The 27,706-nt window shown below is 42.6% G+C and overlaps 1 protein-coding gene across 1 annotated transcript in view; it reads left to right on the forward strand.

The window, feature by feature from the left end:
- LHFPL3 (LHFPL tetraspan subfamily member 3) overlaps positions 1-21,701 on the forward strand; it is a 173,349-nt gene extending 151,648 nt beyond the window's left edge. Inside the window, exon 2 of the mRNA XM_059816019.1 lies at positions 21,376-21,701. Within this exon, the coding sequence (XP_059672002.1) occupies positions 21,376-21,701 (326 nt within the window). The remainder of the gene's footprint in view (positions 1-21,375) is intronic.
- Positions 21,702-27,706: the final 6,005 nt, after the last annotated feature.

A 27,706-nucleotide genomic window follows, 5' to 3' on the forward strand; every position in this document is an offset into this window, starting at 1 on the left:
CTAAAACAGTCAAATAGTGGCAGGCACCTAAATAATACATACTCATTTCCTGTCAAAAGAAATTCTTTTCCTTTTAAAAAATAGCATCAGCAGTGGCATTTATTCAAATGGAAGCTTACAGACCTTATCTCCAAGTGATATAGAGTCTATTACTAAGAAGTTACGTATCAGCAAAGGGCTGTTGCTTCGTAGAGGTTAGATGCATTATTGCAAGTGACAGGGCTGTGACAACACAGCACTCCTGCCTACCAGCACTGGAAGAGGGATGTCCCTGTGGGACCCCTTCTCACCATCGAGGTGTGTGAGCCAGTGAGGTGTCTCTTGGTTCATGCACTAATATTTTGAAATAAAAGGAATTATAATGTGATGTTAACAGAAGAGAAGTAGAGAAGTTCTATGACCAGGTGACCCGCCTAGTGGATGAGGGAAAGGCTGTCAATGTTGTCTACCTGGACATTAGTAAAGCCTTTAACACTGTCTCCCACAGTATTCTCCTGGAGAAGCTGGCAGCTTGTGGCTTAGACAGGTGCGCTCTTTGCTGGGTTAAAAACTGGCTGGACAGCCGAGCCCAGAGAGTTGTGGTGAATGGAGTGAAATCCAGTTGGCGGCCGGTCACAAGCGGAGTCCCCCAGGGCTCAGTTTTAGGGCCAGTCTTGTTTAATATATTTATCGATGATCTGGATGAGGGGATTGAGCGCTCCCTCAGCAAGTTTGCAGACGACACCAAGTTGGGAGGGAGTGTTGATCTGCTCGAGGGTAGGAAGGCTCTGCAGAGGGATCTGGACAGGTGGAATCGATGGGCCGAGACCAACTGTATGAGGTTCAACAAGGCCAAGTGCCGGATCCTGCACTTGGGTCACAACAACCCCATGCAATGCTACAGGCTTGGGGACAAGTGGCTGGAAAGCTCCCCCACAGAAAAGGACCTGGGGGTGTTGATTGACAGCCGGCTGAATATGAGCCAGCAGTGTGCCCAGGTGGCCAAGAAGGCCAACGGCATCCTGGCCTGTATCAGAAACAGTGTGGCCAGCAGGAGCAGGGAGGTGATCGTGCCCCTGTACTCGGCGCTGGTGAGGCCGCACCTCGAATCCTGTGTTCAGTTTTGGGCTCCTCACTACAAGAAGGACATTGAGGTGCTGGAGCGTGTCCAGAGAAGGGTGACGAAGCTGGTGAGGGGTCTGGAGCAGAAGTCTTATGAGGAGCGGCTGAGGGAACTGGGGTTGTTCAGTCTGCAGAAGAGGAGGCTGAGGGGAGACCTTATCCCTCTCTACAACTACCTGAAAGGGGGTTGTAGAGAGGTGGGTGTTGGTCTCTTCTCCCAAGTGACTAGCGACAGGACAAGAAGAAATGGCCCCAAGTTGCACCAGGGCAGGTTTAGGCTGGATATTAGGAAAAATTTCTTTACTGAGAGAGTGGTAAAGCACTGGAACAGGCTGCTCAGGGAGGTGGTGGAGTTACCATCACTGGAGGTGTTCAAGGAACGTGTGGACATTGCATTGCGGGACATGTTTAGTGGGCATGGTGGTGTTGGGTTGATGGTTGGACTTGATGATCTTACAGGTCTTTTCCAACCTCAGTGATTCTGTGATTCTGTGAAGTCTTTAGCACTTATCTCTTGACAGGACAAGAGGTAATGGGCACAAACTTGGCCATAGGAAGTTCCATCTAAACATGAGGAGGAACTTCTCTACTTTGAGGGTGGCAGAGCACTGGAACAAGCTGCCCAGAGAGGTTGTGGAGTCTCCTTCTCTGGAGATACTCAAAACTCACCTGGCTGCATTCCTGTGCAACCTGCTCTAGGTGAACCTGCTCTGGCGGGGGGGTTGGACTAGATGATCTCCAGAGGTCCCTTCCAACCCCTATCATTCTGTGATTCTGTGATTATATTTGTTACTGGTTTGTAAGGACTTTGATGCATTAATAATACAAACTAAGGATAATTAGGGGGGGTCTGGACTCCAAACGTACAGGCATGTTAAGCATTCAGATAAGGATAAAACCCTGCAAACCTTAAATAAAGTCAACTAAACCCAAGTCCCAATGGGAAGATTTGAGATTTTCAAAAAATACACAGCTACTGCTCACTAGAAAGGGAAAGCAGGAATGCGTCTGAATGACTGACAGGACCAAGGGAGGAATCAGCCTGCAAATGTTGCTGAAGTGTTCATAGAGGAAGACAACAGGCAGGAGCAGACAGAAAAACACCTGCAGGAAGCATGTGGAAACATTTGACTGAGAAGTTGGGCAATTTATTGCGAAGGTGTTAGGGAGGTAACATTTAAACAGAAAAATGAGAGAATAGATTGGAAGACTGAGAAGAAAGAGAAGAGAGCACATCCCAAATTTGGGAAGACCGTCAGATGCCACCTCTAATCCCAGAATCTCGTACTCCAGATTTGTTCACTGTAGTCCCCCTGAAATCTCTTGCAACTTGTGTCCTCACCAGTGCATAGGTGTTCACACTGAAACTACAGCAAACTGTTCATTTTTATGTCCCCATTCAGCTCATTCAGGGGGATGGAGATCTCACTGCAATAACTGCAGTGCAGTGTTAGAAACACTGGGAGCCCAACCGGGGAAGCTGCGGCCAGCCAATGCAACCTGCCTAATTCAGTTTAAGGGGCACATTAAAATTGCACTCATTGTCTTATAGTTCAATTTTGGACTAAAATCAAGGTACTCTTGCAATGCTCTGTGGAATACCAGCACTCCTCGCAGGAAATTTCCACCGTAGAGATGGGGATAGTCATCTTCAGTCACCTGGACAGCAGTCAGGTGAATGCTTGTCTACCAATCTTGTGATTAAATGGATGGTTATTCGCAGATAGGACCTTTTTTGGTACCACTGTGCCTGTACAGGGAGGGGACATGAGAGGATCCTGACTTGTTGAGTTTAAATCACAGTGTTTTAGCTGGGTGACATCCGTGAGACACTGATTAATTGAGTCTTCAGCAGGCATTCATTCACATTGGAGGCTGCATGGGTGTCTTCGCCTTCACAGATAAGATACAGGTACCCAAAATATTTAATTGTGATACACATCTCTGAGAGAGATGTTTTCCCACTTTCTCAGTTCAGATAAATACGTTGGAAAATGTTGAATCTTGGATATAATCTGTCTTCTGTGTTGTAGTCAACATATAAAACCCATCCAGTGTATGCTGTGTGGAAAGAGGCTTGGCAGACAGAAAAAATACTCTGAGCAACAGATGGTAGGTGACATGATAACTGTTTGAGCAGTGATAACCTTAATCTAATTAGTTTCCTAATTAAGATTAAGAAGACACCAAAGGTGTGAGAGAAAGTGAAGAAGAAACCTGTAGTCTATAAAACAAATATAAGAGGATGAAAGACATGCTGATGGATAAGATGCAGGAGAGGAGGGAAATCACAAGAAAAATTACTGTATGTCTTGTCAATATGAAAACAAAGTAGTCAGACCTTGCATCAGCAAACATGCACACAACAAGCAAAAGTGGGCTATATGACAGAATTATAAACCATTATATGGATAACCGAGTGACCAGGAAGGGTCAGCAAGTTAAGCAAAAGTGCTAAGAATAGCTTTAAAAGTATATATGCATTTGATAAGAATGAATGGTGTTACGATTCAAACACTGTTAGAGATCACCAAGTTTCTGCTGGGTCTATGAGAAATGGAAAGATAAGTGAAAGGAGAGGCCAAGGGATATCTAAATGAAATTTTTGTCCCAAGCCATGTCTGCAGTAGAAACTGTTAAGAGGACCATTTCCAGCCTTACCCTTCCCCTAGGAGCTGTGTACATTTAGCTGCCCTTGCCATGCTGGGTTTTTTACACAGAAAGCTGTCCCAGCAAAACTGCTCCATTGGCACGCTGTGAAACCAGTGCTACCGATTAGCTCTGCAGTTGCACCAGCTGGGTTCTCGTCTCTCTTTTCTCTATGGGACAGATGATCTGTTTTATGCAGCTCCTATAACTGCTACAGCATCTCTTATGCAGCACTGAGAAGGGGTACACGCAGAAGGCGGAGAGCATGGACATTGCCAGCTTCCTGCAGGCATTTGCTTCCCAGCTGCAAGTGCTGGAGTGGAGCACGTGTTTATGGACCAAGCCTCGGCAGGTGGGACCAGGCCAGGGGACACATCTGGAAGATGCAGCAGGGGCTGCAGAGCATTTGTGTGTGGAAAGCAGCGTTTCTAGAGCCGTGCACTGGCAAACTTGGCAAGAAAAATCAATTGCAGATAAACCTCAAATTACTGTTTTCCTACCTCTGATGAAAATGCACTTTATTTTCGAGGGATTCTCAATAAAAACAAAGCACTTAGAGTTTTTCTCAGAAATGTTTTTGGGTTGTGTTCAGTCGGTAGAGTTCACAATGATCAGCCTGAATATTTGAAATGTTCCCACTGACCTGCTGCATTCTTTATTGGCAAAAAAACTTTCAGGCAAATTGTTTCGCTTAGTACTGCCAAAAATGAGACGTACTTCGACACTGGTAAGAGGGAAGGCATTAACTGGCAGCCCTGCTGGCAAAGCATGTAGGGGCAGCAAATCCGTATTGAGAGAAGCTGAAAATCAAGAAGTGAGGCCATTAGTGGGTCTTTCTGCACAAGACTGAATATGACTTTGCATAGGAGCTGCCAGAAAGATCTGCTTACTCTCAGATCAGGATGGTTAGATTCAACAGGAATGATTACATTTCTTAGGTTTGTTTCTGACTGGCCACAAGGATATTATTACAGAAATAATGGTTTGCTTAAGCAGAAGGGAAAGACTACTTTTTATTACTAGTAAAATAAGGATAATTAATTGCCCTGCTTATCATAGCCCTGCTAGGCAGAAGCAAGGTACCCCCAAGCTGGTACAGGGATGTCACAGGAGTCCCAACGCCACGCAAGGGAAAGCTCCAAAGAACCAGTCCTTAATTGTGCCTTTTAACTAATGCATGCATTCATTTTCAGGAGTACAGAAGTTAACACATGACAACATAATTCTTGGATACACAAATGACTTCCACCAAATTTATATCAGCACTTTATGATCTTGTTCCCATGGTTACATTATTCGTACCATTTAACATGGCATTTTCTTGCTAACTGAAAATAATTCTAGCAATGAACTCAAATAAAAATACTTTGTTGTTATTGTCCAATTTAAGCACTGGGCAAGGTCAGTATAACTTCTCTGGTCAGTGTGGTAGCTCTTATATATTAGTATACCAACAACTGAGGTTACTTTCATCTGGCACTGTTAGAAGTCCAGTTCTCTAGTCTTGGGTTTCTACAAAGCTGGAAAGAGTTTCATCTGCACAGAGTCAAGAAACTTGACGCAATGGTTTTCTTGAATTGCAGCATGTCATTAGTTACCATTCAAACTGGGATTCCACTCCACATGCACAGACCTGTCATCAGGAAACCTTCCTGTTAGTGGAGGCATTTGTGAACCAGCATGGATGTTGCGTAGGCACGAATGTGCCTCTCCAGAGTGGCCTGGAGATTCATTTTTTAAAAGGCAGCACTGCAAACAAGAATGTTTCATCAGAGCAGCATGGTTGGAGTAGGGGGTAGCCATACCAGTTATGCTCCAAGGAGCCCAACACGCTCTTTGCATCTGTGGCTCAGTCTGCCTTTCAGACTTGACTAAGAATAAAGTTCACTGTTGCTTGAGCAGTTGCATGGATGTTTATATTGTTTATATTATTAAGGCTGTATGGTATATCTTTATGTTATACTCATGAACCGAGATGGGAAACATTATTCTCATAGTAGAAAGGCTAAGAGGAAAGTGTCTGATTCTGAGGGGCTCAACACCAAGGCAGCTGAGGTGCTGAGCAGCTGAGTGCCTCACCAGCAGCCCTCTCCATACACTTTGAGTTACTTTGTGCTATTCCTGAATAGACTGTATTTGCCTTGCCTGGGTATTGTAAGCAAGCTTTTAGCACATTTTTATGAACCTGATGGACTTACTCAGGGACCTTGAGATGTCAAATGCCAGGTTTCAAGGAGAAACATTATACAACAAACCATGCAAAATTAAAACTGCAAAGTGTTGGATGCAATTCCTGCATGAATTACAGGTTGTCTCTGAAATCTTTATTTTTCTCTTGGGCTTAATGAGAGGCTAATTGTGACATGGTATTGTATCTCCAATCCCAAAAAGACAGAGTCTGTGAACATTGCTACTGTACAGGTTTTAAGGAATTTTGATCCATGGGTTTTACAGTATTTGATGTCTAAGGAGTTGCATATTATCTTGGTGCACTTCCCTGTGCATTTCTGGAGTCCCTGTGTTTCCCCTAAACCAGGCACTCCAACCTCTCCTTTCCTTCATACAGCCTGAACTTGGACTTTTGGAGAGAATTACAGAACTGGTTTCCATATGTCCATGTCTTCATCATCATGGTCAGGGAGTTTGTCACCAGGTTGAAGAAGGTCCCTCCCCAAACTAAAGTTTTCCAAAGAAACTGTAATGAACTCTGAAGTAAATTGGATTTACTTCCAATACACTTGCTTGGAATAGGTCAGAAGCTCTCAGGCCTGTCACTTTGTAGTACTACTTTCCAATGCAAATAGTCCTGTGAGACTGAGAAATGCATTCACAGGGGTCACTGGTAATAGTGGTAGGAATAATGCTTTAAAGATTGCTAACTTACTACAGCCAGTGGTGATTCTGATGGGCTGAGGTCTCGAAATTTATGTTTCCTCTAAACATTTATTTATAAAAATCAAGTAGTCTGAATGACAAGATACTGGATTGCTCGCAAAGCAGACATTATATTTTCTGTACATTTAATCAAATGCTCAAATATCTCTTAGGCTGTATTTCAACTGCTTGCAATGTAGTGGTAGAAACACTTGCTGCCTGATGCATTCAGGAACATTTTGAGTTGCTTGTGGGATTTCTTCTCTTTTTTGCTGGTGACCACCAACAGAGTTAAACTAAACCAACTACTTCAGAAAACACTTCTATTATACATGTTTTCAGCCATTATTTATTTATAAAGAGAGTACTGGAAAAAGGACATGGGGCTCCAGGACCTATGAACATTTTTGAAAGAAGACACAGTTACTGCAATCCCAGTTAAACTCCTCTTTCCTCTTGCTCCATCTCTGGATCCAGTTGAGTTACAGTCCTCTTACTCCCTTTGGAAACACCACATCTCCTGGTTCATCCTTAATGAGCTGGTGGGCAGCATGCACTTATGGGGTTTCAGAGGTCACCTAGTAAGCCCTCAAGCTTCAAACCCAACTTTGCAGGTACCCAGCTTTTCTGGCAGCCTGTGTCAGTCTCATTGGTTTTGGTGGGACTGCCAGATTTTCCCTTTGCCTTGCATTGCTCTTTGCCTTACATTATTCCAGTCCTTTCAATGTCTGAACAGACATCTTAATTTCTAAGACAGAACTCACTGGCAGTGGTATATCAATAGGCGTATGCTAGAAATTTTAAATGGAGGGAGACCTACTTTCAGTGACTTCTGGGCATCAGTGCTGAAAATCAGCACCAGAGTGGTTGTTTGCTGTGTTGGAAGTACTGAGGGTTTCTTTACCTCAGAGGCATTGCAGCACTAGAACAGTACACGTGCAGGACTGACTTACAAAAATATTCAAAAAGGTATTACAACTTGGTATCATAAACCTAGACAGGACTTGAAATCACATGTGCATGCACACAAGGATTTGCTGACAACTATACTGATAAACTTTGCTGTATAATACAAATCTTCAGGTTAACCAGCAAGACTAAAAAAATAAAGGCACAGAAATGTACTTCTGTAGAAGTAAAAAGAAATTCCAAAATTAACCCTTCCAGATAGGAACTGATTGGGGAATCAGGATTACCAAAACACCCAGGCGACTGTTTGCAGTTATACTGAACAAAACAGGACACATTATTGATCAGACAGACTTGATAGCAAATGGAAGATGAGATGTGCTTGCCAATATGGATATATAATAGTAAATATTCACAAAACTAATGCAAATATCTTCCACATTTTTTCAAAGATTTCAAATTTTCTCAGCTCTGGCTTGTCAAAAGCGATGAGTTCAGGAGGCTCAGCAACCTCATACAGTTGGCCGAAGGTAAGAGGGTAGTCTTGCCTTTAACAGGAAAAAAGTGAGAGAGAAAAACATCACCAGTGTTACTGGTCTCATTCTCCAGGGCTCTCTCCCGCCATCCAAAGCTCAGGTACTCAGTGGGAGAGGCACTGCTGCCCCTGATATCTCTGCTACCTCTGCTGCTGTTAGCTTCAATGAGATATCAGGTCCTGAAAGGCAGTAAAGTCTCACTGCCAAATGTCAACTTTAATGAAGAAGCAATGCAGCCGAGCAGTCTCGGGGCCTATTGTCCATTTCTCTTTTCTTCCAAGCAAAGCTGTTAGGAGATCAGGAAGAGGTATAGCACAGATAAGTGAAGAATAGCACATGACAAGCTGTGCAGACATAAAGACGTATGCGTGCACCTCAGGGGTATTGAAAGGAACTATACAAAAGTCGATGCCTTTATCATCCGCTCAGAACTTGTCTTGCCTCTGTGCCAGTCCATTTGCAATATTGGCTAGCACTGCTTTGGAAATCAGATTTAAATGATTGTAATGACTTCGATTAAACCTTAACATTTCCAGCTCAAGAGCAAGGCTGCCTCCTGCTTCCACCTCTCTCTTTTCAGAGGAGACTGTCCCATATTGCTGCCTCCCAGCTGCCTGTCTCCTCACATATTAAGGTCCCCCCCTCTGCAGGGCTTTAACTTTGCATTACCCACTTCCACTTGCCTGCAGCATAAAGGTGCTTCAAACCCTGTCTCACTTTTTTCCTATCCCACACACCACTCTGAGGTACAAGCATGGGTCCCCTCATTCAGAAGAGGTGGGGAGCAGGGTGCAGGCTGGCTTTGGGAAGGCTGCTGATTTTAAAAAGGGGAGTGAAACCAGTCTGGAGCTAGATCTTCCCATACAGAGTTAGCTGGAGCCCTCTGGCAGAGTGCATTGAGGGATCCCCAGCCCTGAGGAAACTGGTGAATCCTGAACAGATTTTAATACTTGGAGGATGAGCCAATGTCTCAGAGAAGGTGAGTACGGTTCCTGCTGGTCAAGGAAAGCATGGCATTTAGTCAACTGCAGGTAATTGCTAGCAAAACATTAATGCTTTACAAAAGACAAGAGGGACAAGAGCCTTCCTGTTTCTCCCCCAATGCGCTCCATTACTTCTTTTTTCCTTTCTCATGACAGAATGTTTCCTTGTCCATCATGTCATCTTTCTACTTGACATCAGTCACTTCCTCTAAACTTCACTTTCTCCACTAAAGTACATGGGGAACACAAAGCTCCAAGTGAGGGCAAAGGGAATGTGACTGTCATGCCCACAGATAGGGGGTTGAATGCCTATTGTAGATCTTAAAACACTTCTCATTTCAACATTAAATCACATTTCCTTATCATGATGCATTATATTCTGGGAATCATAGCCATGCTTTGGCAGAGAATGTAGCAGTGACCATGAACCTGCATCTCAGCTTACAGCAGAGAAATCTCGCCAGTGGCTATTTATCTTATCCACTGCCAAGCAACTTCTTGAATCTCTCAATCAGGTTCCATAGGAAAGACTTCTCCAGCTGGCCAGTGACCAAGAGCAGGCACAGGCATCTGCCCAGCAGCTGTTTGTACTGCAGGTGTTTCACTGCTCCCCATCTGCCACACAGTGTGCTGAGTCGGCATTCTGCGCCAGCACCGCAGGGGGGGCGCAAAGATGGAGGAGAGGCTCAGCACATTTAAGAAAACTTTTTCACCCCCCCTCTCTTTTTATTTCATTTCCTCTTGCAAGTACTTTTATCATTCATGTTCCTTTCATGGCATGACAGCCAGTGAAGCGGAGGGCAGATAACAATTGGTTGAATTCTTGGTGGCCATGTTGAAATCACCTGCTCAGTTGTTGACCACTGACCCATGCTATTTCATGTACTGGATGGGTGAGTTACCCCATTTTCCAATCATTTCCAATCATGACTGTCAAATACCCTTAAGTGGTCATGTAAATGAAATTGTGAACATGACCAGGACATCACACCAGATGTTTCTCTGAAGCAGTAGTCTGTGGGGACTGATTCTTTAATGCATTACTGATATGCTATTGCTGTTAGTGTGCTCCATGGCACGTACCAGGTGAGACACAGACAAACCCCTGCAGTTGAGGGTTGCACTAGTGTGGACGAAGTTTGGTAACAGTGTAGGGAAGCCTTGCTGGTTGTGGACTCAATTGTTACGCAGTGTAAGCTGAACTGGTTTCACAGAGTGTAACCGCAGGAGGGAAAACAGTCCGCAAGAGGCTTTGCTGACTATGATACAGGGCAGGGTTTATCCAGGTAGAGAGTTTTGCTAAATTTATCGTCAAAGGAAAATAAATCTGAAGCTTTTCAGCCAAATGGCCACAGTGCTCAAGCCTGGAATTTGCTTTCAGAGCTGCTCCTGCCCTAAGGCTCAAACGGGTGCTGTTTGTGTTGTCCTTGTGTCCAGCTCTGCAGCTACTGCAAAGCTCAGACATTGAGAAAAGTGATGATCCCAGGTTTCTGATGTCTGAAGATACATGGTGTAAGACCTTTAAGTTCTTGCAGTTACCTTAAAGGTCCCAAGTAGCTGAATTTAGTCTCACAGAGAAACGCATCCTAATAATTTTTTAATGCACTGATCAAAATCCATCTTTAATAACTATTTAACAGCATCAGCTTGGACAACTTCAAATTTTTCAGCCTGGCTACAGCTACTGAGTTTGTGCCAGAACCTCTCCCCCAGCAATTCAAAACTGCCTTCTACTTTACAGCCTAAATGTATTCCTGGATGGTTTGTATCTGTTTGTTCAGGTGCCAAGACTGCCCTTCCAGTTAAATAGTTCTTCCCCCTCTCTGGGATCCATTCTCTTGTGTTTATACAGAGTAATCATAAAATTCTTCAGTGCACCAGCACCATAAGCCATGCAGATCTGTTTTTTAGGCAACACTGCATGGTTTTTTAGAGGTTTTGCTTCCTTTTTTGCAAGTGACTACTTACTGGCTGCGAAGTTGTTAGTTTTCAGGAGCAAAAGACTGAAACAGTGGTATTTATTATGGACTCTACTATAGACTTAGTTACAGAAATTCCCTTTTTGTATGAATATCTCTTGCTTCTGCATCTTGCTTCCACCTCAGAAGCCTGCAGAACTTTGCCATGTTTATCCTGAAAATGGTGGCTGGTGCACTCCCAGACCTCCCCACTCACCAGCATGTTTAGATTTGCTTGCAAGTGCAGTAGCTTCGGAAACAAGCTGGAGGCATGCACTTCCCAAGTACAAAACCAGGCTGTTGTGGTTGCTTGATGTTTGGCAGGGAAGTCAGGACAGCTTGGATGAGGACTGGCAAAAAAAGAAAATCACTTTATGCCTCTCCTCTTTCTTTGCCATCACATTTTCAAACCTTTAATAAAGAAGGAAGAGGGCAAATTTCTATAAAGACCACAGTGAGAGCCCAGTAATGAACTCTTTTGCCTCTTACCCCCATTTATTCTGCTAGATTATCTTCTCAGTTTGATACAGAAAACACTATTTTTTATCTTAGCTTTCTGTAGTTCCATCTAGCTCCTAATTCTTTGGCTGCTATTCCCCTTAGATATCCTTCTTTATTAATTTCAAAGATGTTTATCTCTCAGCCTCCTCATAAGAACATAGGCCTGGAAAAGACCTACTAAATCATCAGATCTAGTCCCCTTATCATGGGCAGTTACAGCATCATGCAATACCTTTGCTAAAGTACAACATTACATCTTAAAATAATCTTGCTCTGATTAACTGGTTGTTCCAAACATCACTCTTCTAAAGATTAGAAACCACCAGCACCGGATGGCTCTAGTGCTTACATTATGCTGAAAAAACTTTCCATGGTACTGCCAAGGCTCATGTTTACCTTTTTCATGCATTTTACTGGTCACTCATGGTCCTCCAAGGGCTGATCAGCATACTGCTATGTTTTCTCTTCTTTACCATTTGTCCCAATAATCTTCTGCATTGATAGTGCCTCCCATCAGTGGATTTTACTACCAAACCTCTACTCTTGCCAAAGCTCCTAATGAAAACACTAAATGATTGACACCCAGGCTGATCCTTGAGGAGCCCATGTATCCTCACGACAGCTCAAGAATTACCCTTCAAGCAAAAAATGTCAGCTCCCCATGAACAAGTACCATAAGCACCTTAATGCTAATCTCTGTATTCTCCAGGTTAATAGATGTTTCTATATGACACAGTATCAAATGCTTTCTGAAGAGCGTGTTACTTAGCTTTCTTTTATGAAGTCACTGCTTCCTAGCTGTCAGATAGAACCATGCTAACATCACCTCACTTTGTATTTCTTTCCATGTCTTTAATTATTCTTTCCTTCAATAATTATTCAAAGAACTGAGGTCAAACTGATGGTTGAGTGTTCGCTCCAATTACTTTTCAGTTCTCAATTTTGGGGTTTTTTTCCTAAAAATTAGGTAGCGCATATGCTGTTCTCCAGTATCTCAACAATAAATTTGTTTTAAAACCCTTTCTACCAGCTTTGCAGTTCAATGTGTTGGTTATTTCAGTGTTTGGGGTTGGAGGGTCCATTCCTCCAGCTTGAGAACATAATGATCATTATTTTAGGTTTGCTATGGGCTTGGAGGCAGGAGTTCCCATTTCCAAATGCTCATGCCCATCAGCTCTCAGGGCATTGTCCTCCTGTTCTCTATCATCCTCTTCATTGAAAAATGAGGCAAAGAATTAGGTCCTAGCCCCAGCCTCACTCCATAGCTGCGTTCCTCCTTTCTTTGTTAACCTAGCTGAATATTATTTGACTTTTTGTTTCAATTTCTTTTGAAAGGTTTAGCACAGCTTGACTTTTGGCAAGCTGTCTTTTAGACTTGCATTATCTAACCTCCCAAATGTGTCTTTCTTTGCTAACTAATCCCTTTTCCTATCATTTCTCAGGTTTCTGCTCCCATCTTCTTTCCTTTTTCCAAGGCTTTTTGGGGGGGATAGGTAATGAGGGTAGAAGGAAACAGAGATTGCTACTCATTCAGACAGAGCTGAAAGTGCCCCTGGAATTTTATTCATCTTGTCAAGATACTTCAGAAAATTTACATCTTTGTCTGAAAGAAATTCAGGGCATTCCCCACAATTAAGTATGGACCTCTTCAGTCTAGTTAACTGGTTAGCTAGTTTCTTTAGCTTATCAAAGTTTGTCCCTCTGAACTATGCATTTTTTAAACCCAGTTTCAGGATCATTTTTATTCATATTCTCATTTTATTTAAATTGAATTGACTCATGGTCGCTGAAGGTAAGATTATTTTCAGCTCTTCCTTCTCTTTACCAAAACCATGTTTAAAATAGCTTCGTTACTTGCATCAGTAACTTGTGATGAAACGTCAGCTGTATAAATCTCAAGCGATGTCTAGCCTATGCCATTCATAATAGCACCTATTCTCCAGTCTGTATGCCGCAGCCTAGACTGTATTTATATTGAGGTTATCCATTAATTAAATCTAGTATATTTCAGTATGCTATGGCTTGATATGGTTTGGCTAAAGACCAGGTTCTACAACGAGAAGTTAACATTAAATTAGAAAGCTGTAACACTCCTCTGTGACAGCATTCAAAACAAACACTCTCAATAATAAGTTTTGTTAACAGGCAAAGCCAAGCCAAAATTGCATTAGGTGGCTGTGATCTGACAAAAAAACAAAGATGCAATATAAACAAGTAGTTCCCTCATTAATTATACAGTTCTTTTTCAGGAGACTCTAGCATGTGAGAAGAGTGGCTCTTGGATATCCCCCCATCGTCAAACAACCTGGCTTCATGACAGTTGACTCCCAGGTCGTGGCCCTCTGAGCACAGGCATTTGCCAGCAACTTTGTCATTCCTGTGATCTCTGGGCATGGACCTTCAGCTAACACACAGAGATCATAACACACATTCTGTGATACAAAGACGTGTTAGAAAACCTCTGGTGGGCTGTGACACAGTTTTCATGTTATTTTAGACACTTTAAACAGAAAAATCAGAAGAAAAAAATTATTAGATCCCGGGGCCAGTAGACATCACAGGAGGTGAAACAGTGTAAATGTAACTTTTGACACATACCTTCCCATGGGCTTCTAGCTATACCACCTCCCATACCCGCTTCATTGTAAAGAAGTATTTTTATCTCTTGTCATATAGCATTTCAGTTCACCCATTTTTCATCAGTTAGTCATCTACCTCTGCTATAGCTGTTAGGAATTCGTTGTCATGACATTCCTAGGGATTTTTTGCCCACATGGTGATTAGGCCTGCATCCATTAATAGTCCCCAGGTTCCATACTGTTTCTGGACAAGGCACTGTAAATACCTATTGCATATGACCATGGTTGGAACACCAGAAGTTGTGATCTTTTGCAAGGAGTCATTAGGGTGCACCTTGTGAGTCACCTGCCACACACTCCTAAAAATCTGTGATACTCTTACATTATCTTTATGCTCAAGCTAAGATAGTTGTTGTACTAACTAAATTATTCATAGAACTGCATTAATCTCAAAGTTTAATTATCATGGCTAATGATCAAAACTTGGAAATTAAATGCTCCCATGATGATACAACCCCTCACAGAATTTCTGTCTCTATCATATCAAAGAAATCTCTACCCATACATAAATCCAACACTTGAGGTCTAAAACAGGCCCCCATAGTGCAGTAGAATTTCTCTAACAGTTCTTCCTGCAAGTGATCTGAACTGAAGTGATCTGAACTACCTTTGCTATTCTTTTCTACATATTCACAGCTTAACGCATTCCTCCCATACAACATTACTTCACTTTCCCAGTTGTTTCCATCTTTCTGAAAAACTAGTGCTCTTTAGTGATTGTCTTTGGAAATAGCTGTTGGTCAACCATATTTCTGTTATCCAGCTTCACATCTTGCAACAGCTGATCAAATTCTTCCGTTTTGCTGTCTAAGCATAACTAGCAGGCATCAAAATATCTCAGTTATCTGTCAACTCACCCAGGTTATGGCAAGTCTTCTCTCCCTGACTGTAGCACCTACCTCACTATCTCTTTCCACAATATTATTTTCTTTCTCTTTGCTGTCCAGTCACTGAATATTTGGTCTTCTTTTTTCCTTTTCTTAAAATCAGCATGGGAAATTCACATATCTCTTGATATGTATGTGTGTATATATATATTCTTATCAGATTTGGCATCAGAAAGTCAGTGCCCTAATAAGTCAAGTGGCCATAATTGTGTTAGGTCTTTTATTTTATCACAGGAATGCAGTGGGAGGTTCTCCTCCTTTTTCTCCCCCTTAGCACTGTCTATAAATGTTCTTAATCCTGTGGAGAGGTTCAGGCTTGTCTACATTACCAAGCAAGATGATGCAAAATAAGAGAATAAGTAGATTGAAGCAGTTACTGCTGAAGCCTCTCACATCCTCATCATATGTGGTTCTAGGGTTTTACTTCAAATGAGAACTAGTCTTGTCTCCTGAACCAAATGCCCCCATCATACATGTTTTTTGAAGCTTTCTTAAGGAAGTGTAACCCACAAATCTTTGCTCCTTCATTTGGGCGGCAGGCAGGCGGGAGCATTTTTGGGCCTCTCTGGGAAGGTCTGCTTTTGTCCATGTCACTTTCATGTAAGTGGCACATCAGTGTCCTGGAGTAATTCCACAGGGCACCTCCCTTGTCCCACATGAGAGCCCAGGGCACAGAAATCCAGGTGTGATTTTACCATTCCGGCTCTCCAAGAACACAGCCCTTGAATCTTGAATTTCGTGCCACTTTTCTCACTGGCTATCCCATACCCAACAGCAATTGTGTTGTTAGCAACCCTATATGAGCACCACCAAGATATGCTGCTGCCAGAGGAATTTTCGGTCTGCTTATGGCACAAATTAACAGGCTGTGTCATCTCCTTGGGAAGCCAATTGGCACCTCTCTGAAGAATCTCTCCAAAGCTGAAGACTGGATCTGGAAGTCTTCATACAAAGCAGCAAATAAGAAGTCTTATGTGGCGTTTGCCTCTTTGTATTGCACAAGAACCATTTCAGGTGTTAAGGAAGTTCTGCATGGTTCAAGAGCCTTCTCCTAGGCACAGGTTTTGTGGTGATGAAGCCCACACATTGAGTCAGAATTTTAAGGTCCCCATTCAGCATTGAAGAACTTTTGGAAAGGAACTTCTAAGCTCCTCCAAAATACTCTGTTTTACATGCGTCAGAACTGTTTCTGTTAATGGAATCAGTAAATGGAGAGAATCAGGGGATTTGCTTCAAAATTGCACATTTGCTCCAACCCAGAACACAAATCTAAAGACAGAGAATTATCATCCCACTCATTAGTACCGTCCATATCACTCAATGCAATCTCAGCTGCATGGATGTGCAGCCTCTGTGTTCAGTCAGGACTGTATCTGAGCCTGTGTCTTCAGCCACCTCCCCTCACCCTTTCTTTCTTTCCCAGGTTCAAGCTCCTGATGAATGTCCCCTGCCAGAGGCCTCACCTTTCATTTCGCTCTAGAAGTTCACTCCACCAACGGGCTGGCAAAACTCTATTCCATTTACTGGCATTTAACGGATTGCTGGTTTTGTAAATACCATTTAGAAAAAATTCTGAAAACAAAGAACCTCTCAGTTTTTGGAACCATGGAGGCTTGGAGGCTTTTGCATGTGTGGGTATGGAAAGAAAATAGCTGGTCAGTGTAATTCCCGTTCCATTTTTTTGACTCTCTTATCAGGAAACTTGCCATCATTATACTCTACATGCAAGCAAATTGGGTATGTTGTCAGGAAAAGAATGAAGATGACGGAGGATTCCTGCCAGCAGGAATTTCTCAGCACTGGTTTCCTGTATAACAGTCAGCCTTTTTATAAATAGAACCTCATTCCATGTAATGATATAATACTAATCTGTCACCATATTTGGCACAACCATAGGATCATGAACTACTTGCTTGCTAATGACCATTTGAGCTCATGCACAGAGCACGGGCTGTGATAATATTAGCTTGGTCAGAGTCACAAGTATGTCAGTGCCAGCAACAATTCAGCAACTCAGCATCAGTTTCCAATCTCTGAAAGTGTCGTGTCTGCATCCTTTCATCCCAGGAGGTAAAATCCTGGACTCGCTCTCTTAGTATGAATAATTTGTCTTGTCACTCAGAGCCCTAAAGGAAAACCATGTGACAGTTTCTTTTAGCTGTTCGTATGAAAAAGAGCTTTTAAGAAGAGAAGTAAATGTATATCAGGCATGTTTAATTACTATTTATTAATTATTTTTTAAAAGCTTGAAAAGCTTCACCGGACTCCAATACATAGGAGAAACAATTTGTTACCTCACATCTTGTAAGAAAATTAGAAGAAGGACTGGAGGAAGCCCAGGGCCATTGTTACAAAGGCACTATTCCGGCCAGGAGCTTTCTTAAGCAACCAAAGGGAGAACAATGTGGATATGATTCTTCTAAATTTTACAGTTGCCCAAATAGTTCTGAATGGTGTCAGTGACACCAGTCAGTCATTTATCAATTTCCCCCTGCTGCTTCTCATGAAAGCTGTTGATTATCTACGGAGGTCCTAGGCTGGGCTGTCTGCAGGCTCAGGAAGATGGTGCTAATCCGATGTATTCAGCTCGCACACAGAACGCTACCTTCAACCAATATAACCTTACTTGAATCAAAAAGTCTGTAGGAACTGATGATTTAAGTCTTTTCATTCAATAGGTGAGCTCTCCAAATCTAAAAGTTTCTGAATTTATTAGAAGTGGATAGTAGTAAAACAGTAGTAACCTTTGTTACATTTCCATTTCAGTCACATTGCTATTAGAGACAGTGGAAGTTTAGACAAAGATATGGGACCCATGTCTGTGTTATGAAATCATCTCTTAGCAGTTTTACTGAAATTGCATAAAATGGTTTCCATTTTTCAAATTTGTATAAAACTGAAAGTAATTTCCTTCTAGAGAAAAATCTTCTAATCCTCTTTAGAAGGATTAAAATGTAAAAATTTCTAGCAATACAAAGTAGATCTGTAGGTGGATTTTATACCTGTCTTTTAGGTCTTGTAGCTGATAAATGAATCATCACCTGTTTCATATTATTGAGCAAGTCTGTGTTCTTAAAAGCATTCAGTGCCAAATATTCCCTCAGCAAGTGAAGACTCAAGGTTGACTAATCTCACTTATGTTAACCACAGGTAGCTACAGGTAACGTATGATTCCTGCATCTAAAGGTGTTGACCAAGCAGTCATCTAGTAAAAAGCATGTAAACTGTATAGGCAAAGGAAATAATAATACTATCCTCTCTTTGATGTCTGCCTTTATACCAAAGGGATCTAGTCTGGCCACTATTTACCTGTGTGTCCTATTACCAAGAGAAGTCCAACTGCAATCAACAGAATGACTCCAGAAAGTTAGGCAAGTATATCAAAGCATGCAGGAACAGAATTCAGGAAAGATGAGTTAATTGGAATTCTGAGGAACTCAGCTGGGAAGCTGTGCACTGAGTTCCTGAGATAAGGGCCCATATTTTTAATTACCTAGGTGGAAAAGAACAAAGTTAAATTATTTTTAGGAAGTACTAAGAACATATGTCTGATGTGCTGTGTAATAAAAAAAACACAGAGATGTCAGTATTTGCTAATTATTCTTGCACTTAGGCAGAAAAATCCCATCTCCACTGATCATTAACTAAGCATTAAGCTGCCTCTCATTTTGAGTATGATTAATAAAAGTAAACTGGCTTTGGTAGTTGCTGTTATATAGTAAACATTTGTCAACATTTACCTGGGTAAATGCAGACAACGTCAGAAGTATGCAGATTTGATGCATCGTTTCAATGAAATCCCTCACAACTGTGAGGGCAATGCTTATGTGTTGGCTGCAAGAAATAATCTTTCTGGAAGTGCGTGTAACCGGCTCAAGAAAGAAAATCATTGTACAGTTTGTCGCTAAAATCTTTGGAAGATCTTATGAAGTTGTGTAAATGAGTTAAGGCAGGCAATAGGCAACTACAACTTGTCCAACCTGCATGTTCTGAGTAAATCAGGCCTTATCTAATTGTCCTTGTTTCTAAGCCTAATTGTCCTTGAAAGTATTATAAGCTGTTATATTTTCACACAAATGAACTGCTCAGGAAGAATTTGTCAAATGCCTTAGGTGCAGGTTTTATTCTACATCAGCTGCTTTCTGCAGACATGCTTTCATGGCTTTGTCTACAGCAATTGTGTAGCTGTCAAAGGAAAATACCATTCCTGAGCTCTGTTTTCACATCTCTTTTCCAGGATTTCATCATATTGATTCAGTGCAGGTGTGCTTTTTTGTTTTGTGGGCATTACGGGTATGTAAAATGACAGTACTTATGTTTGTCTAGAAAAGAAAAGAACTTGTTGAAGTTCCCAAAGTGACGGCAGCTGTTGGTTGCACAAGCTACTCTTTGTATAAACTATGTTTTTCAAACAGAGGTCCAGTTCAGCAACCATTTAAAAGGCTGAAAGCCACACAGTGTATTCTTTTAAATTAGCACATATACCCCCAATTTAGAACACAGTGCACCAATATAATCTTAAGACTTATAAAAGATGGTTTAGGATCCATTGTATCTCATCAGCCATACTAAGAAGGAAGGGCTAATGCTGGAAATATGCTTGTTTCCATGTTAGAAAAGGCAGTACAGACAATTACTGAAAGCATATGGATTTTCTGATTCTCCTAAATGCAATAAAAACTGAGGAATTAACCTATTCAACATAATCTTTATTTTTAGATTTCTTATTTTACTTAAATTTTATATCCTATCCTCCCCTACTGAAGATTCCCCTACGCTGTTGCCCTGGCTAGTGCTGCACTCATGTTGTTTGCTCCAGTGAAGCCAATGAGTCCGCCAGCATGACCAAGGGCTGCAGTCAAGCATAGCCGTGCTGATAGGAAATGTGCTGTGAGTACCCAACTGCTCTGTCCCCCGTTACCAACGTGCTGCCTGCCTGCAGCACCTCAGGACACATCGTGTCCTCTTGGGAGCAGAAGCCCTGCTGCTGTCATGGTACCCTCCACCGCAAGGCACACACTCCAGTAGGAAGAGGGGCAAGCAACCTCCAAGGAGGCTGCTCCTCCGTGACCTCAGGACATTCGTCTGAACAGCAAGTCCTGTGCCAGCCCAAGGCTGTGGCCAAACCCGGGCTGGTAAGGTGCTGGGGCAAGGGCTGTGACCATGCTCTAGAGCCCAGCAGGACCATGCTTGGAGTCTCCTTGCCCAGGAGCACACATGTCCCACCCAAGGTGTGGGTGCCCAGGCACAGGTAGCCATGTGTGCTCAGCCCTCACCCTGGTGTCATCCAGGCAGGGGACGTCACAGCGACTGCTGGCCAGTGGGCGAGATTGACTCTGCTTCAGGTGATGGAGCACATTACTTTTGAAAAAACAAACTTGTCACACCATTTTGCCCACTCCACAAGAGCCATGTTGGCCCATGACACTGCCTGCTGTCCCACAGCAGGCCAGTCTCCCTGGGAACCAAGGGTCAAAGCAAATTTCTGCTACTTAAAAATTAAATTCAGCCTTTTAGCAGTCACCCAAGCTGATGGATGATGACCCAAACACCCACCCTTTGCCTCTGTCCCCACCATGGTGCAGCTGCCCCTACCCAGAGCAGCTGGTGGTCGATGTCAGCTAGCTTTCCATATGGGTAGAGGCTTTTCATTTTTTTAAGTGTTAAAAGGATGAGTGCTTTTTCATATTTGAGATGTCATGTGGTGATTTCTCAGGTAAACCAGATCAGAAGTTGACAGCAATGTTGACAGCTTATTTTTCCTTGCAGAACAATGTCATTACTTGTGTTTTTGAGGAGTACAAACCTTATGCATAAAACATATTTCAGTTAAAGGGGTACTGCCAACTGACAAAAAAATCCCTTGCTATTACCTATGTGTGTTACAAGCACTTAGATCACCAGAAAAGACAGGTAGGTTTTTTTCCTCTATTTTTCTCTGGTTTGTTTGCCTGACCATTTGACAGTAATCTGGTGTTTCCTTTGAATATCCAGGTTATTAATCATTTTCCCCTCTTGTTTTGTGTGAGCCTTTCATATTACAATGAAGAAATCAGTCTCACCAGGAAAATGTGATGGTACTGGTACAAAAACTGGCCGGGGATTCAGGTTGTAACTTTTTTTTTTAAGCAAGGTGCACGATTGGTTGGTGTTGTATCTTAGGTTTTTATATTAAATACTTAATCACAGCATATAATTCTGTGACTTGTTTTTAAGTAACCTAGCTTTGAAGCTCAGGATGGAAAAGTGTGTTTCTTTAATGATAACTGTGTAGGTTCTCATCAAAATGAAAGTTTGGTCTCATTATCCCATTGTTCTCCTTTTCTTTTTTCTCCAAGCTGCCTGTCTCGTCCTGGGTTGTATGATTTTTCCTGATGGCTGGGATTCAGATGAGGTAAAACGGATGTGTGGTGAAAAGACAGACAAGTACACGCTGGGGGCTTGTTCAGTCCGCTGGGCATATATCCTGGCGATTATTGGAATCTTGGATGCCCTGATCCTCTCATTTCTGGCATTTGTGCTTGGCAACAGACAAGACAGCTTGCTAGCAGAGGAGCTCAAGTTGGAAAACAAAGGTAGGACTGCTTTAGAAACACTATTACTGGGTGGCCTCAAGGGCAATTGCTTAAAAACAGTGATCGGTTTCATTTTATTTTACACTTAAAAGTTGGCATGCTGGCTTACTTCCTAAGTTGCTGGGAAAGAGGAAATGCAAGGGGCAGAGGAAGTTTTGCTTTTCAGCCTCCAAAATCTAAGAAAGCTCGAAATTTGCCGTGATTGCTGCACTATGCATGAGTTATCCTTAACAGTTTTTAGAGCTGTAGATGGGATGGTTTTGTGTTACGCACTGGTACATTATTTCATTAGCATTTAAGTTTCACTATCTCCATCTTTTTCTGTACCCCATGGAAGATTTGTTCATTTGGTTCCTTTAAGATTTTGCATTATAATATGAATGGCATTCCATTATATGTGTTAGCACAGTACACGGTAAGGAGGGAGTGTGGCTTGGGAGACTGGTAATGAGCTGTGTAACGGGACCGCCTATACAGCGAGGCACTGGTGGACTGAGGATCAAAGCCAGGAATGAAGAAGAATCCTATTTCTTGTTTGATTGTGTTGCTTTGAGCTCATTAGTCAGCTCACAGGAATCTAGGATGCCGTAGTAACTGAATATTCATGCAGTGTGTTGGAGATAAAACACATTTCTAGATTAAGAACATGAAAGTGGCTCAGCGCAGTAGTTTATCATGCAGTTGCAAGAGGATAGATGCTGTTCGGTGAGCATGTGCCAGCCTAGCTGATTTCTGCATCCCTTTCCCCTCATCCCCCCCCAGCATCCACAGCTGTGTATCTGATGTGACAGATACCACAGAGGACCTTATCTTTTTAATGGGCCTGTTGTCCCTGGATCTGTCTAATCCCTTCTGAACCTGCTGATACTGTCAGCTTCACAGCACCACGTGGCAGTGAGTTCCTGAAGCTCACTACTGACTGCTGAAGTACTTTCTTTTATCTGTTTCACATTGATCCCCTATGATTTTCACCAAGTGTCCCCTAGTGCAGGATTCTGCATTCAGCTTATCCACCACTGCTGTAATTTTGTAGGTTGCTTCTAATAATAGCAAAGATATTAGGAGCCCTTCACCGCTGGATTGGAAATCAAAAGCTCTTTGGCAGCCTGTGTTGTACAAAAATAGCTGGTCTCAGTCCTGCTCCAGAACGACCATTATCCATGTATCTGAAAGCACCAGCACACTGGCCCCAGCTTGCTAAATTGCAGACAGTCAGCACACTCAGCCCAAAGATAAATGGACTAGAAGATTGAACTTCACATGCAATTCCAGACCTGGTTAAAGCCTACTAATGTTGTAGACTAAGGAAAGTGTATGTTGCTTGCAATTGCATGAGTACATCTGTTCTGCAGGTAAACTGAGGGCAACAGTTTCAAGGACTATCCCCATGGCCCTTTTCTGTAAGGATAATATTCATCTGCCTTTGAAAATTAAAATACTTATCAAAATAGCATTCACAGCTATGCTACAAGTGCTTTTGGCATCAGCACTGCGTCTGATTTGTCTATACCATAGAGAGTTCATGAACCCTACAACTTGTTGTATCAAAGAACCTCAACTGTTTTGGCACCTTATGAACAAAAAGCAGCTTCTGGAGGATCATCACCTCTCACGTCACTGGCATAAGCTCCTGCCAGAACATTTGGTCCTCAGCATGTCGGACGAAATCATTCAGCAGCTCATTTTCCTTGGATTAGGCACGGAAATGTACCACACCACCAGCTTCAAAGCAAACCAGAACTGAACAAAAAGGGACCCACCCCACTTTGTCCTTCACAGCCAAGCCTCATGTTCACCACTTTTTAAACTGTCTTTCAAATGAAAAGAAAAAAAGGCAACTTGTCTTCTAAAAAGAACATCCTCTCCCCCCTCATCACAAAAAGCTTCTGCTAAGCAATAACAGGGCAAGTCTAAATCCCCCTGCAGCCCCCTGGCATTTCCCCACCTGTATGTGTTGCCTCCAAGCACAGCCGCAGCCTCAGAGGAGTCCCAGGAGAGCACAGTGGAGGTATGGCTGGAGACCACCACCCCCATCAGTGGTGGGGACGTGACAGGTACCAGTGCCAGCAAAGCACCAGTTCTCCACTTTGCTGGCCAGAGATCAGTCCTTCTTCTGGTCTTTTGGACGCCAGGAAACCCTGCCTGCATCCTAGTGAGCAAATATCCTACTGAGACAACAAGGCACGAGCACTTAATTCCCGCCAGTGGTCTCTGATGTCTGTGCAAGATGGGCTGCAGCTTGCCGTCCCCAACACTGTGCTGATGGAGCAGAGCTCTGGGGCATGGTTCCTGCAGACCAAGGAGAGGTTTCTGCCAAAAAGGCTGCACTCTGAAGCAGGCACTGGGATGTGTAGGTAGTACTCATGCATTTTTGCAGCTAGAAGTCATTTAACGGTGTTTAGGAGGAAGATATTGGGTTCATATGGCCAGGATTGTGAGGCAGGTTTTGTAATCCTGGCAGTCACTGGCTGCATGCTCAGTTGATCGGTTTGGGCCAGTGGTCTGTGGTTAGAGGGGGTGTAAGTAATTTACACCATAATGATGAAGAAGCTGATAGAACATTTTTACCAACACTTCTCCTTGAGTTGGCACCAAACAACCTCCTGTCTGTACCCCGGCACGCACTGCACATGTATGAGGGCTTTGACACTTAGCCCATAAACTATTTCCCCTTGTCCCCTTTCAGGTTAAGAGATACTGGAGAACTACTCATCACCATTTGTCCACATGCAGAGTATCCATGCATCCCTTGGCAATGTTCAGGATGCAAAAATACTGAAATATGCAAATATCACTAGCATGCCTCCCATATAGAAGAGAAGATAAGACTAAGGATATAAGCAATACCACCCTCAGCCTCCCAAGCTACTCTTACAATGTGAAGTCAAAGCCCTCATAACAAGTAGTCATGAATATTAAACACCCGCTTATCCCTTCTTCCCCCTCCTCATCTACATGAGGTCTGCCTCTAGGCTTGTGCTGGCTCCTGCTTCTAGATTAGCAGGTATGGATAAGGAGCATCTCTTTCTCAAGGAGGAGTCCCTGTGCTGCTGCTGTCTTCCAAGGGGCAAAAAACGTGGCCAGATGGTCAGGGCTGTCCATTAGGTGGGACCCCAGTGAATCCTTCCCCTTGATGGTGGTGATGTCCTCTGGTCACAGGCCTGGACATCCCATAGCCTGCGATAAGCAAGGTGTCCCCTTAAAGTACAGTCGTGGCTCCATCATGGCTTTTCAGGAGAATGCACCTGGGGAGCAACCAACACTGTACCCGAGAGGAACCTCCACTTGCCCTGTCAGCTCTTCTCTGCTGCTGGGGCTTTGCTTAGATACCACTATGCAGTAGCTCAGCGGAGGGGAAGAGACAGTAAATTAAGTATAACAGTCACAACAGTGTTCATTTATGTGGAAAAACCTTCATGAACAAGACATTATTAGGCAATGATCAGACAGCTGGGCAGCTGTTTTCTTAATCAAGTAACAGTTCTGTCTGGAGGCTTCGTTGCAGATCAGCTCCCGTAGGCTCATTAATGAGAGTCTGCAGTGGTTGTGCGAGTACCTGGCACCACAGCTGTTTCTGAGAATTGGTGACAAGGAAAGAGTTAAAAGTATATGAAGGGCAACAAGACGGTAAAAAGGTGAGAAGATGACAGAAAAAGAGCAAGATGTACTTCTCTGTAGACTTACCATGCTGAATTGTCCACCTGCTCTATGCTTTTGATGACTACAGTTCTGTATATTTACATAGGTTAATGAATGCTCATAAGTAAGGAATTTGACTGTTAAAATTATTCATGGGAGAAGACGGCTGTATTTTTGCCATACATGAAAGTTTTCTTTTTCACTACATGATAAAAATAGCGCTTATTCATTTCTTACTTGCTTAGGTGTGAGAGTAAACTACCATGCAGGTTTCACATCTGAGAAATATAACTCAAGTTTAGCAGACTTTCTTTAGGTTATAGGCTACTTAATGCAGTTTCCTAATCACGCAAATTTTACACAACAATCTGTACCTTTTTCATTTAGAAAACTGCCTTTTGGAGGAAAAAAAAAGGTATTTCTAAAAAAACTTTCACATTATGTTTATGCTATTAGCAAAAGGAGGGGAGAGAACAGTATTACATGGCTTGCTTTAATCTGTAGGAACTAATGGTAATGACTTAAAGGCCTGCATGTTATTAAACTAATGGCAAACAAATGACAAAAATACTCAGAATTCACCTTACCTTTAAGCTTCATCAACACCATTTTGAGTGAGCCATCAACAACAGGCATAAACCTTGATGTGTTGTGTAATGACATAATTTAACATTTTGAACTGTAATGTCTTAATGACATAAAATTAAAGTTCTGGCAAAAGGGTGAAGAGACCAAATAAGAAGCTTCCAAAAGAAATTAAGAGTGCAAGGCAATTACTTTTATGGTAGAAAGTGGTAATACGATCTGCATTATGAGTGATAAATACAAGAGTATTCAGAAGAAACTATGCTGTTAAGTAATATCAGTTAGAGCAAGTGGATGATGCACTTTGTGGACAGCTGTGGCTTTTCTGATGGATAGAACAGTTTCACAAGGTGTTTATGTTTAACATATGACTCATCTTTGGGGCCCATATGGTCACAGATAAGCAATTTGCACTAAGGATTTCCCAGAGTTACAAGCCTAAGGCTGAAATAGATAAAAGGAGCCTGGAGCTAGACAGAAGATTTGAAGGATTCATCTGCCTCGCGGTGATTGCAACTCACAGGGACTCAAACTACACCGCATCACTCCCAACAGCCACGTTGCAGAGCTCAGCGCAGGATGCCCAACCCAGGACTTGCCAGTTGGTTGACACTTACATCCTCATTATTCTCCACACCAGTGCTGTCAGGGCCCAATCCATGTTGTTGAAGGCTGGCTCCATACATCTGCCTGAGCTATGGTCACTGCAGAATAAACACCCTTAAAGACAGAAGCTAAGGGGAAGTTGTTTCTTGGTGACAAAGCAGTTTTCTGTAAAAGAAAGAAATAGCCTTGCACGGAGATTTGCGCACCTTTGGCAAGAGAATCGTCTTTTGTAAACAGGAATAGTCTACCCACATGATTGCTACTGCAACAGAAAACCATCTGCAAAAGGCCTAGCATCTGAAGGTGAGTGACAGGAGGCTAGCGGTGCACTTGTCCCATCGAGGGACTACGTGACAGAGTGCACATCAGCTGCCATTCTTCAAAAGGAAAATAGCTCAGGTCACAACGCATGTGCAAACTGCTGTGAAATTGCAAAGCCCTGTTTATCAGCCTGTAGTTCTCATGGCATACACTCACAAAAATTCAGGCTAACTTGTTCAAAATCAGGTGAATAAACATATGAATATTGATACGTGATTTAAGTTTTCATATGTAGCTAAAATGCGTAAAAGAACTGCCAACAGCTCCAGTAGTAATAAAGAGTACAGATCCATTCAGAACACCGTGTATACCATGTTCTCTATCCAATAATATTACATAGCCCCTTTTTTGTAAAGTTGTGTACTCCCTGACTCCTCCTGATACACAAAAAGTCAGTGTATGCACCTTTTCATTTCAGTTAGCATGTACTTTTCAAAAATAAAAATACTTTCCAAAATAAAATGCAGGGTTTCTGTTACTCTCTTCCTTTTTGTAGACTGGCATTTCTCTTCGTGTCTGCTAGTCTTCTTCCATCCTTCCTTTCTAAAGAGTTCAAGAGAGATCCACTTCAGCCTCTTGCTGTTTCAGTGTGTGGCTCCATGTTCAAAGGACTTAAGGTGACTTTGAACTCAGAACCAACTTGGCCACTTGAATTTCCATTTGAGGAGGGGAATGTGGAAGAAACTCATTGGGGAGTGATCTGTGATGGATTGCTATAGACAGCCCACCAGCTGTCCAGAGGAACCTGGAACTACGTCAAAAGGTTTATGCTCTTGCCTCAGAGAACTATTTAGGTACCCTGCTTTTCAAAGGCAAAATCAGGCTCGTCTTTGAAGCCCACAGCCATAGGTTCCAGGTTGGGAATTCCTGGCCCTCAGTTATAGCTTCAAAACGTGATTGTCTGCCATATCAACCAAGAACAAAGTCTTGTCACAGCTGTGAA

The sequence above is a fragment of the Gavia stellata genome, chromosome 4, assembly GCF_030936135.1.
Source record: "Gavia stellata isolate bGavSte3 chromosome 4, bGavSte3.hap2, whole genome shotgun sequence".
Lineage (NCBI taxonomy): Eukaryota > Metazoa > Chordata > Aves > Gaviiformes > Gaviidae > Gavia > Gavia stellata.